The sequence below is a fragment of the Planococcus citri genome, chromosome 3, assembly GCF_950023065.1.
Source record: "Planococcus citri chromosome 3, ihPlaCitr1.1, whole genome shotgun sequence".
NCBI lineage: Eukaryota > Metazoa > Arthropoda > Insecta > Hemiptera > Pseudococcidae > Planococcus > Planococcus citri.
The window spans coordinates 55615310-55628415 of record NC_088679.1 but is presented as its reverse complement, the minus strand read 5'-3'; the positions used below and the strand labels follow the sequence as shown (position 1 = coordinate 55628415).

General features: G+C 36.0%; 2 protein-coding genes across 8 annotated transcripts in view; one reads left to right on the top strand and one right to left on the bottom strand.

Annotated features, from left to right (window-relative positions):
• The window catches only part of LOC135840966 (tropomodulin-like), a 37420-nt gene extending 31316 nt beyond the window's left edge, over positions 1-6104 (bottom strand). For 4 of the 7 annotated variants that reach the window (XR_010557816.1, XR_010557817.1, XM_065357730.1 and 1 more), the window contains exon 1: positions 5284-6099. Coding sequence is in view for 5 of the 7 variants with exons in the window: in XM_065357730.1 (XP_065213802.1) it covers positions 5284-5361 (78 nt within the window). In the remaining 2 variants the exon portion in view is untranslated. Of the gene's footprint in view, positions 1-5283 lie in introns of all 7 variants that reach the window. The other 3 variants (XM_065357733.1, XM_065357732.1, XM_065357731.1) reach the window with 2 other exon arrangements.
• Positions 6105-9192: 3088 nt separating this feature from the next.
• Positions 9193-11669, top strand: LOC135840968 (lysyl oxidase homolog 2A-like). The gene is made up of 5 exons (XM_065357734.1): positions 9193-9676; positions 10219-10306; positions 10398-10649; positions 10774-11035; positions 11117-11669. The coding sequence occupies exons 2-5, from the start codon at positions 10252-10254 to the stop codon at positions 11490-11492; spliced, it is 945 nt and encodes a 314-aa protein (XP_065213806.1). The 5' UTR covers positions 9193-9676; positions 10219-10251; the 3' UTR covers positions 11493-11669.
• The last annotated feature ends 1437 nt before the right edge of the window (positions 11670-13106 follow it).

Genomic DNA, 13106 nt, shown 5'->3' with positions numbered 1-13106 from the left:
ATTAAATCATTAATTTTCCTCTAAATGATGAAAAATTAGTATCAATCGACAGGGAATTTCATTGTCTTTAACCCTTTGGAGGTTCTCTAGGTTTTCGGGTTAGAAAATTGAAGTGCCTTAATGAGTGTGATAGGGTATCTCGCCCAATTGGCCAAACCACAAAAAAGTCGAGCTTTTGATGAAAAGTTTTATAGGAAAATGAAAGTTTCCAAAAAACACAAATGTGATATTTCCTAAAAAAAAATTGAATGTATGCAGAATTTTTTTTTGAAAAAATGAACCAAAAACATGTGTCAAAAACATTGAACAAACGCACTCTTTCAAAAAATGAAATAAAAATTGAATTGGAAAAAAATAAAAAAACAAGGTTGAAAAAAAGTCATCTGGCAGTTCACAAATTCAGCGAGAATCAAATCTTGTTGGCAAAAATGCCTTTGTTTAAAGCACGAAGAGAAGAAAAATCTATGTCGCTAAGAGAGGATTTTTTATCAAGTCATAAAATCTTTTCGGAAATCGAGCCGAAATATGGGACAAAATTTAGCGAAATTGCGAGCTTTCTGGCAGGAGGTAACTAATTATAAAAACATTTTCGCCTTTATTCACGAGATGTAGCATAGAATTTTCTTTCATTTTGGAAAAAAATGAGTATTTTATCACTTATTGGAGTACATATAGGAATATGAAGATGAAGAGAAATGAGGAGCTGGATATCAAAACGCCGTAAGTCCATTTTTATGAAAATTGAGATAAGAGTGTTTTCCTATGTAAAATTCAACGGGGAATCGATTGCAGCCATCGTCGTAAATCCATCCGCCATGCTTCATCTCGAAAATCCCACTCAAAGTTGAGATTTACTTCAAAACGCAGTAAAAACCAGCAATTTTACTTCAAAACGCAGTAACTACACTATTTTAGCGTTTTTTGTGTTTTAAGGTTGGTAAACATTGATTTCAGAAGGTGGTTACTGTTGGTAATGAAACTACAGACTTTTAAAAAATTTCCAACATATTGTTCAATCATAATCACACTTGGCCTGAACATAAAAAACAAAATCTTGTGTCATAACTCAGTCACTATGGCAAACGGCGCTTCAATTTTGAATATTTTTTTTACTATTTAATAGATAATAATCATTAAAATGGTTCTCTACCCATGTGTTTTTATTTCAGTAAGAGAGTGCCGGTGTATTTACTGCGTTTTGATATAAAATGTGCGTGATTTTTGTAGCAAGTTTCAGATCAAAACGCAGTAACTGTCTTTTTTCAGATCAAAACGCAGTAACTTTTTTTCTCCCCCTCCCCACGTTCCCCCCGGTTCTCAAAAATTTGGGCACTTTCATGTTTTGAGGTCATGGTGACTTCCCCTTTCCTCTGATACCACATTTGACCCCCTTCGACTTCCCCCGACCCCCCCCCCCCCCACACAGTTTTTCCTCATTTCTGAAAATTTTGCAAAATGGACTTACGGCGTTTTGATATCCAGCTCCTCAAATAGTGAACAAAAACACAAATCCACAGCGTAAACGAAATGAAAGACTGAACTCGTAGATGAATTTGGATTTTTATTTACTATTTTTACTATTTCTCTTCATCTTCATCTTCATATTCCTATACTCCAATAAGTGATAAAATACTCATTTTTTCCCAAAATGAAAGAAAATTCTATGCTACATCTCGTGAATAAAGGCGAAAATGTTTTTATAATTAGTTACCTCCTGCCAGAAAGCTCGCAATTTCGCTAAATTTTGTCCCATATTTCGGCTCGATTTCCGAAAAGATTTTATGACTTGATAAAAAATCCTCTCTTAGCGACATAGATTTTTCTTCTCTTCGTGCTTTAAACAAAGGCATTTTTGCCAACAAGATTTGATTCTCGCTGAATTTGTGAACTGCCAGATGACTTTTTTTCAACCTTGTTTTTTTATTTTTTTCCAATTCAATTTTTATTTCATTTTTTGAAAGAGTGCGTTTGTTCAATGTTTTTGACACATGTTTTTGGTTCATTTTTTCAAAAAAAATTCTGCATACATTCAATTTTTTTTAGGAAATGTCACATTTGTGTTTTTTGGAAACTTTCATTTTCCTATAAAACTTTTCATCAAAAGCTCGACTTTTTTGTGGTTTGGCCAATTGGGCGAGGTACCCTATCACACTCATTAAGGCACTTCAATTTTCTAACCCGAAAACCTAGAGAACCTCCAAAGGGTTAATTTAAGACTAACTAAAAGTTCACCAGAACTAGCGAACAATCTTATGGCTGATAACGTTCGTTATGGTAACCTAATCACCTTTTCAGAACTAGATATTAGCGCTCCTAGCGACCCTTGATTCGCGAATTGCGAGTCGCGACGACAAAGACGCGACTGCGACAAGACACCTGCTTAACCCTTTCACTACCGCTGGGACATATATGTCCCAGCAACTTTTCGCGAAATCCCAGTGGGACAGTTCTGGGACAAATGGGTCGCACGCACCACAATTGTTATTCCTAGCCTTGTGTGCATCATTCCACTATGCTACACACATGTAGTTAATTAATGAGCCATAGAGTGCGCTACAACTGTATTGAGCAAGTATGAGTAGAAAGTATAACCAGGCCCTCATTTCTAATGCTGAACTCTTTTATTTCTTATCATTTCTATTTTTTTCCGACTGTTTGTTTTGTGATTTTCATTGAAAATAGCGTTGAAAATTACGAAATCTCATGACTGAATAATGATTAACATGCTGTACTTCATTTATGATACTTGACAAAATAAAAAAACTATGCAAAAACAAACTCGTAAAGAAAGAAAAAAACAAAAGCTGGAAGATGATTTCACAGATGGCTCAACCCTCAAAGAAATACTGGGTGATAATTATATCTGATGGCGAGAGTGATAGTGATGGAGATGTTGATTCTGACTATGATGATGATTCTGATTTATATTATTCAACTGAATGTACTGAAGGTAATTTGAAACCTTTCGATTTTGAATGTGCTGTGCTATGAATAAAACTTTTTTCTCATGGAGTAATACTTTTTTTCAATATAATTAAGTATAGATAGCTCCATTCATTCTGATACATCGGAGTCTGAGGAAGAAGACGTTGGAGTTGTTGAGATTAGTCTTGATCAAATTTTAAATATTGAAGGAGAAAAGTTTGCAAGAATTGTACAGTTGATCATTTTATTTATTAATTTTCACTTTTGCAGATAATCTAGCTCAGTCTCAAACATTGAATGTCAGTTGTGATTCAATTGGATATTATTTTTATATAGGAAGCTCAGAACATTGAAAAGTGATCAGTACCAGTGGGACACATATGTCCCAATGTTTGGGATCAATCACTACCAGTGGGACACATATGTCCCAAGCCATCCATAGAATGGGGAGGGGGGCAGATGAAAAGTTGTTTGAAGTAAATTTGCATTCCTTGGTCATAAACCAACTGCCTAGACCACTTTACAGATTTTTAAAACAAACTTTTCACATGCGGTAGTGAAAGGGTAGCTTATTTTCTACTGTTGCTTTCTGTTGTACGGTACATCGCGTACGTCCGCGTAGATAATATGTATTGGCAGAGTGTAGGAGTGGGTGAGTTCATTTCTGAGCTTACAGCATGTGTAATGTGTATATGTGTATTGCGTAGGCAATTCCATATAGGTGCATAAAACGTATGCCATACTTGCAACTACAGGTAGGATACTGGTACAGCATTATACTTAGGTAGTAGGGAAGGTTGGTACCCTCTATCAAGTCTGAAAGTATATGAATAAGTACATATTATATCGGTCCATGGGCTCATTATCTCCGCATAGGTACCATACCCATTGGCCATTACCCACGTATCAATTTAACCTATAGGTATAGGGAAAGGCATTGACAAAGATCATTTATTGTAATTTGTATAGGTGCTTTAGATCACCACGTAACGTAACGCAATGCAACGTACCCAACACTAATTTGATAATCGGTACCGTCCATTAATTGATTAGGAGTTGGACTTACGGAAGACGCCGATGGCAATGGCGGATTGGCGGGCTATTACGCGAACGAGGCGAAACCAAGACCGAGATGGCGATAGTGATGACATTAAATACAGGAAGAAAGTCGAGATGCGTCCGTTTCTATGAAAAGATGGAACAACGGACTACACTATTATACAATAGCCTGCTTCAGCGGTTATTTTCAGAATGGAATACGTTGGCATGCTAAACAAATAGGCTTTGAATATTGGAAATTTTGCCAAAAATCTCGGCGACTGCGACCCGCTACGCCGCCGTTTCCTTTCGTCTTTATACTCATATACCTACTCGTACTAACTGTATATTTTGTTTATCGCGCGTTCGCGTTTGCGTTTACGTATTCTTAATTTTGTATCATGCAATGTACCTAATCGAAAATGTACCTTCTTGTTTCGCGTTGCGGCGTTGCACCTCATCATGCCACCTGACCCGACCCAACCCGTGGTCATTGGCTACTAACTAGGTGTACCTATGTACTCATCGAATAGGTCATAGTTGATTGGGTTTACGAAGGTACATATTGTCCTGTGTAAAGCTCAAACAATCTGAAAGGCACTGCTTCAAATGGTCAAATGAATTCAGTCGTTTTATCGATGCTATTTTGATCAGTTTCATTAGCGAGGCGGTCGCTTCTGTTTGGTGAAGGCCAAGTGTTGAGATCGTTTCAACAATTTCTCATGCAAGTTGTTGGAAAGGAATGGACAATGGTGAAAGTGCAATCTCAGCTGTGTCCCACAGATCTATTCCAATCCGATCCAATCCTATCGAGATCACATCTGTTCAGGTCTGGCCAGATCGAATCAGGTTTCCTCTATTGGATCTGATGGGATTACGTACCTATTCCCTCATTTCATTTTTTATCGACTTGTAGGTCTAGGTACCTAACCTACTTCATCGCATTGCGAGCAACCCTAGTCCCTAATCACACTTTTGTTTTAATATTCCAACAGAGGACCCACGGCTGCTGATGAGCTGCTGTGCTAGCTGCAACAATTTAATGAAATGTGTGTATCAGCAACGGCAACGACGCGAATGTCCTATAAATCATGTAGGATATTCGAATTAACGAGTTAATTTTTACTTGTGGCACAAATTACGCACATGTCACCAGCTCAAATTAGTAGGTAATACCGAGTGGTAGCCTGGTAGGTCTCTCAAACTCCAACTCTCAATGGGTACCTAATAAACCTACTTTTTCGAATAGGTACTCGGCCGTCAGCAAGCGGCACATGCGGTACTTCGAAACGGCAGTTAGTAAGCGAAAATTTTACCTACCTCTTTTATTTTGAAACTAGTCCTTCTGGTGACTGTTCTGGTGATTTCACCTTCGTACACTTCTTCAACGGTGCTCATTTTGGCGATTTCTGCACTCCAGCTAAGGTGTAGTAAGTAAATAGGCGTTCGATTATCGAGTACTCGCAAATAACATTAAGCTCGCATCCAGTGAACACAACAACGAGAAATTAGACGACAAGGGAATCGTGGGTATTTAAATAAAGAAAACACAAAATCGAAGTAAAGCGACACCATCAACGCGCACAATTTAATAAAAACAAAAAACGAAAAAAAAACAAAACAACAGCAAAGTATAGACACAAAAAAGAAAATTCGCGATTCGAATCGCGCATGATGATTTTCATTCGATTTGCTCGTCCATGACGACTATTCGACGATGAATTTACAATGAAAATAACACGACGAACTCGGGCAAGAAACGGTAAAAAAAAGTTTGGAAATTTTTCCCTCTTTTATTATTATTATTTTAGTTGTTGTTGCTGTTGTGGACGAGATGCATGGCAAACATATGAGTATTTTAGTACCGCCATCTGGTAAAAAGCCGCCTGTTTATAAAATAAAAAACGATGGCGAATGCAAATGCAAATAGGAGTATGTTTTACAAAGCGAGCGAGCGAGCGACGGCGACGCGACGAATCCGAATTTCAAGACTGGCGGAGTAGAGCGGGCGTCAATTCTCCCTACGAGCTCGACTCTAAACTTTAACACTAGTTAAGACCAGATCCGTAGAATGCTCCAACAAATTTACTATACATACTATTTTTATTTCGTTCGCGGCGAGATCTCGCATATTAACACTTGTTAAGACCAGATCCGTAGAATGCTCCAACAAATTTACTTTACTTACTATTTTTATTTCGTTCGCGGCGAGATCTCGCGTATTATTTCTACTTACTTAGTTACTTACTGACGTTACGCGTATGTAATTCTGCGTGGACGTTATGTTACGTTATACAGCGTTGCCATTGATAGCGTATAGCAGATAGACAGTCCTATTGTTCTTTTTGGAAACGTTACAATGCATCTGAACACAGTGCCGCGCTGCAGTCGAGATGCATTCGACAGCACCGACTCAATGAGTAAGAAGTACTTCGAAGTGTTGATACATAGATGGTGTCTCATTTTGAATCTTTTTTTTTTGTTACCTTTTTTAAAATGATGAATGCAACCGTTTTTTGCCTGCTATACGAATCACACACAAGTTACAAACACGGATCTTAACGTAAGAAATAGAACACAAGACAGTATGCTCACAATAAAACCCTCGATCTTTTGTGAAATACAACTAGACACAACATTGTCCATGAAGCTATTTTTTTCTATTTTTATAAAAAAAAGTTCCGAGCAAGTACATATCGAAATCACTAACAAGGGAACCTCTTGACGAGCTGTGTATTACACTCGACCTGCTCAACGAGTTTATTCACATTTCAGCCGATTTTGAGAGTGACACCTCAAAAGTGGTTTTTTGGCCAGCTTTTTACAAAATTGAAAAATCAAAATAATCAAAAGTTTACCGTTTGTGAGGTGGATAAACTCGTTAAACAGGTGGAGTATAATACACGAATCGATTTTTAGTTGCCCAACTTCATATTTACACCTTCTGAAGTAAATTCAAAATTCTGGGGAAATTGAAAAATCGCGCTGGAGGCTCCAGAACGGCTGGAAATGATAAAATTTCGATTTGGGGGGGTTAGTTTTGGATGAAATACAGCGATTAGCGCGAATTTCAAAATTTTCCACGCAAACGGGAAACTTTTGATTTTTTGGATTTTTAATTTTGAAAAAAGCTATGGTCAAAAAACCACTTTTGAGGTGTCACTCTCAAAATCGGCTCAAAGGTGGATTAACTCGTTAAACAGGTCGAGTATAATACACAACTCCATTTTTAGCTGCCCAACTTCATATTCACGCCTTCTGGAGCAAATTCAAAATTCTGGAGAAATTGAAAAATCGCGCTGGAAGCTCCAGAACGGCTGGAAATGGTGAAATTTAGATTTGGGTAGTTAATATTAGTTTTTGGACTTGATTTGCCCAATTTTACGGATCAAGTATGCACTTTTTAAAAAAAAAGCATAAATCGCCATAAACAGTCACTTTTGAATTTTCAAACGTTCGCCAAAAACCGAAAAATGAACTTGGGCAGCTGAAAATTTGGTTTTGGGGGTTTTAGAGTATGCTCTTTCCAAAAATCGCGGTCACGTTCAAATCGGAGAGTGAGACCTCAAGAGGTTCCCTTGTAAGTTGTAATTTTGAGGAAGTAATTTTTCTAGGTTTTGTGAATGCAGACGAGTCCAGAAAATGGAGGTTTCAAACTCTTTTAAATTAGGGGGGGGGTGTCAGATGTCAACTAAATCACAAATTTTCAGGTCAATTTAGTTTAAATTTTCATTTTTTCTTATTTTTAATCAAATTTGATCTTCAAAAATTCGCCAAAAATTGAAAATTCACTTCATTACCCACCTTGAATTTTGGTCTGGTGACCCCTAAAAAAAATGCTACCATCAAAGTAAGTATTTCTTACCGCCAAAAATCGCAAAAAGTAACGCCTTTCGTTGACTTTGCCAAACAAATTCTGAAAATTGTCATTTTTTTTGTCGGAAAATTTCGAAAAAATTCTCAGTTTTTTTTGTCAAAAACTGCATAAAAATCTTGTTTCTTTATAAAATAATTGTGAAAAAGTCTCGCTTTCTTAAAAATCCTGCTTTTTGCAAAAAACTGAAAAAATTTGAAAAGTCTTTTTGTTTAAAATCAAATTAATGTACCCAAATTTTTGAAAATGAACATTTCAAAGCCTGAAATGAATATATTTTTTCAAAATTAATGGCATAGTTTGTCTGAGAGAAGGGAGGTGGGAGGTAATTTTAATTTGTAGCTCGAGTGTTTTGTTTCTCTTCCGAAAATATTTGTTTTATACTATTTACATATTTTTTCGCCATAATACTCCTAGTTATGGCGGTCTTAGATGTGTACATTTTTTTGTTTTCAAAGTGACTTTAGTTGTCTGAAAGCATGGAGAGGGGTGCAATTATATTTTTTAGCTCGAGTGTTTTTGTTCATACTTCAACACTTGGTTTTTGTTTCAATACCTACCTACCTAGTTGCCTATCAAGAAAATTTCTCGAGGTGTCATCTTCGATGTGAACCCGATTGAAATTTTTGAAGAGAGTCTACTCTGAAATCCCCATAACCGAAATTCTAGCTGTCCAGTGCCCAAATTCAGTTTTCGATTTTTTTGGCAAATGTTTGAATATAAAATTGATTATTTTCAGTGATTTATAATTTTTAAAAAGTACCTACGTATGTAACCAGCAAAAATAAAAGAAAATAAGTCCTGAAATTAATGTTAACCTCCCTCAAATCCGAATTTCACCGTTTCAAGCCATTCTGGAGCCTCCAGCGTGAATTTCAATTTTTTTAGAGTTTTGAATTTTCTTCGAATGGTGTGAATAATAATCTTGGTCAGTTAAAAAGGGACTTGATAGTTGATACTGAACATATTTTATGAGTTCATCCACATTTGAGACGATTTCCAGATGGAAACTGCAAACGCATTTTTTTACCGGAAACTTCAAATTTTTCAATTAAATATTTCTCTTACGAAAACTCAGCTCAAAAACTACAGTGGATATGTCCGCCTGGATTGCCTGGAAACTGGCTTAAATGTTGATTAAAGTCGCTAAGTAGGTTGAGTACCTATCAACTCGATTTTTAGCTGCCTAAGAATCAAAAATTCTGGAAAAATATTGATGAATAATTTTTTTTGTAAGATTTTCCATTTTAATAATACCTACTCACTAATCTATTGATGATTCTCTCACTTTTTGATCAATTTTTTTACCTTGCCTACATAAACTTAGTTCATTGAAAATAAATTTGAAATATGTAGGAAACATTCTAAAGGCCGTCTGACTGCTACTTTCCTTTTTCTACTAAACAAAACACACTGCTACACAATGAAACGATCTTTTCTATCAATTGTTGAATGAAAAAAGGCAAAGCCAGGGTAAGATAGGCGAGACAGGTTTGGGGGAGGGTGAAGAATGAAGTAGTTATGTTACATTTGGTTACTGACCTAACTTCCACAACACGCAACAACTAAAAAGAGAACGTTTATAAGGGTTTGGATGTGTTTGCCGTTTGGATGCAGATGCATTCGAGGTAAAACACGAATGCTAGCGACGACTACATTTCAGATGCATGTACTAATTCAAATGTCTCTGAAAAGAACAATAGATCTGGCTATCTGCTATATGCTAAAATCAATGAGCGTTGCGTTAGGTACCTAACCTACCTTACAATATTCCGATATTTGTAGTTTGTACTTCTGTAGTGGACTTACAGCATATTATTTAGGATGTAAAATCAATAGGTAGGTACTTTTAATTCTTCTCTCTACTCTACCCCATCGAGCGAATGAAACTCTTCAAAGCTCGACACCCATCGCCGGATGAGGGTAAGAGATGGGTAGGTATAGATAATGAGAAGTTACAGTGCACGTCGAAAACCTCGATATCGATAATTACCTACATACATTTATATGAAATCGAGTTGGACAAGTTTATTTGGAATATTGGAATTACATCTGGTTTTCGAGACTCGTGTGAACTAACTTTTCATGCCATCCTCATTCTTCACCCTTCCCCCACATGCTAATTCATCGCTAAAAATTTGATAATTTTTTTCAATCAACTTTCAAAGTTGAAAATTGGAATTTTTAAATTAATTTAGTCATTACGATTACACCCCCCCCCCCCACAAAACCTTCAGTTTCGTCCCTGAATTTAGCAATGGTGATATCTGCATGATTGATTGATATGTATTTAGCTCTTCAATTCAATATCTGATCAAAAAAAATATTAAATCACAATAAATTCCTACAATTTGTCATTAATTTTCTCAAAACACTGACAGGAAATATTCAAAACATCGTTAAAAGTGCGCCTAATGGGTGGAAGAATACCAGAAGAAGGTAGAGTCGAGGTGAAAATAGGAAATTCAGGTAATACATAATATGTATATCGTTCATTTCTCGTAACAATAATTAGCCCGTTGAAATTTCACGAGGCTGTTTCTCTATGTAAAATCATCAGATTGGGGCGTAATCTGCGGCGATAGTTGGAGTCTTCTAGAAGCAATGGTCGTATGTAAAACACTTGGTTTAAACTACGCCAGTAACGCTGCCCAAACCAATTTCTTCGGTGGCAATGCATCAAATATGATTCTAAGCGGAGTTGATTGTCGAGGCAACGAGTCCAGGCTAGATCATTGCATGATTACTGATCCTTCCACAACAGAGTGTCCAGGAAACAGGGACCAGATAGCGGGCGTTGTTTGTACAAACGGTAGGTTATTTTTCTGATAATTTGACATTTTTAAATTCATTTAAATATATATAAATAGTACTTAGCTACCGATCTTGCAAATAAGCCTACATTACATTATTTTTTTTCAAATTTCTGTTTCAAGTTCTACCAGATTTAATCATCGATACAGACGAGTTAGAAAGATCAGCGTATTTGGAAGATAAACAGTTATATTTCTTGCAATGTGCTATGGAGGAAAATTGTCTAGCTTCCTCCGCTTATAGCATACAAAGAAATAAGAAGGGCAACTGGCACATGCAAACCAGAAGATTATTACGATTCACTGCTAAAATCACCAATATCGGTAATACGGCATTTCGACCTTTTATTCCAAAACATCTATGGGAATTTCACCAATGCCACATGTAAGAATTGTTAAATCCTATCCAAATGCAAATTCGCATTTCATTCAAAAATGATGACTAATCAACTCGTTATTTCTGAAGGCATTACCACAGCATGGAGATATTCGCCACATTCGACGTGTTGGACCAAACCGGCGTCAGAGTAGCTGAGGGACACAAGGCATCGTTTTGTTTAGAAGATAATCAGTGTACATCAGGAGCGAGTCCATTTTTCTCCTGTGCTAATTACGGTGACCAGGGAATATCTGTGAATTGTTCGGATATTTACAGACATCATATTGATTGCCAATGGGTCGATATATCGGAACTTAATCCAGGAATTTACACGTTCAAGGTATCTATTAATCCTGAATTCAAAGTGGCCGAGATGACTTTTGCCAACAATGTTGCCATATGTACGATGTATTATGCAGAAACATTCGTTAGAATTTATAATTGTTACGTTCAACATCCTTGAAATTTCATCCAAGTATCTACGTATGTAATTCAGTCGAGTCGATTACCCTAGTCTTAGTCATAAAGAAATTACTTTTTATCAACCAGTTGATTGTATTTTTGAGCACTGATGGTTTGAAATATACATACATACCTACACTAATCGCGTGTACAGTAAATTAAATCGTTATTCGAAATACCTATACGTGAATTATTTTGTTTTTTGGATTTACATCGATGATTTATCATAAATACGAGACAAGCTTGCTGAGACATCAACAATTGAACAACTAAAATACATGATTATTATGGATTAGGCATAAGCAGAATATCCAAATGATAAGGGTTGGATACCATCTGCCTGCATGGTACAATTATCAACAAATCATGGTTTCGAATTCCGATTTTCGGGTATAGAGTAGAAGGGGCAAGGTGTTTTTTTTTTGTAATTTCATTGAAAATGAGAAATTACGAATTACAAATCCGTTTGCTCGATAAAAAATAAATGTCAGTTGATGAAAAATTTGTATTTTACCTGTAATTTTTCTACTGTATAGGAAAGAAGCTCTCAAATGTTCTAATATCCGATCTGAAACAAAGAAACGAGTATTTTATGAATATGGTAAGGTAAGTGAACATTTCTATAAAATAATAAAACTATTTCAATGAAGAGACGACTTCATAATTACATAGAATGTGCGGAAACGAGTTTGCGGGGCCAGGGCAAGATCATTATTGGCTTTTAAAAAAGAAAACAGTACAGGCTCATGCGAGAGCGAAAGCTCTTGAAGATAATGCTTTTTGAGAGGCATAAAAACGATGTTGTTGATGAGTTTATTTTTTGGCTTCAAAACTTGTTTTTTTCATTTCCATCTTGATTTCGAAAAAGTGAAAAAAACCAGCGAAGCACGCACAAAAGCTTTCAAAAATTTGTGTTTCGAGAAATGAAAAATATTTTTTTCTTTCATCGCAGACCCTTATCCAAAATGTTTCCGAATTTTGCCCAATTTGCGGAATTGTTAGATGAAAATTTGTCTGTGGGGGGGGGGGGGCATTATACTCTCATCCACCCATAGCAGCGTCTCCGAGTACTTATTCACTTCTCTTTGGGAGAAAAAACTAACTTCGTACTTTTTTCAGCCAGTAGACACCCTGTGAAAGAAAAATGTACTCTCAATGGAGGGAAGAAAAAAACACATTTTTGATTTTTAAATTGTTTTCATCTCTTGATATTTCATTTTGATTTTCAAACACAATTTCAACGCTGGCTCGCTTTTTTCATTCGTGAACAGATACACAGCCACCTTAATATCTATCCAATCACATCATCTTACACTTGGAACTCAAAAGTTTCAATCTTCGAAGTCAAAATGTTGAACAGTTGGATTTTTTTCACCATAAATCTGAAGGATTTCATTGAAAAATGATTATTTTCTAAAATTTTCGTCATACAGAAAGAAAGCAAAAACTAAAAAATTCTGAAAAAATTCTCAGTTTTAGTCCTTTTTATGTAGAATGACATATCAAAAAATTGAACTGGCATCTTTTTTCATTTTTGAGAAAAAAAATTACAATTCGTGCTATAAATTTCTATTTCAAGAGTGAAATATATGCATTTTTCGTCAATTTGTCGACA

Coding starts and splice junctions, on each gene's coding strand:
- LOC135840968 (XM_065357734.1), top strand. CDS start 10,252: ATGGGTGGAAGAATACCAGAAGAAGGTAGAGTCGAGGTGAAAATAGGA. Junction 10,307..10,397: donor GGTGAAAATAGGAAATTCAG/GTAATACATAAT, acceptor TAAAATCATCAG/ATTGGGGCGTAATCTGCGGC. Junction 10,650..10,773: donor GGGCGTTGTTTGTACAAACG/GTAGGTTATTTT, acceptor TTCTGTTTCAAG/TTCTACCAGATTTAATCATC.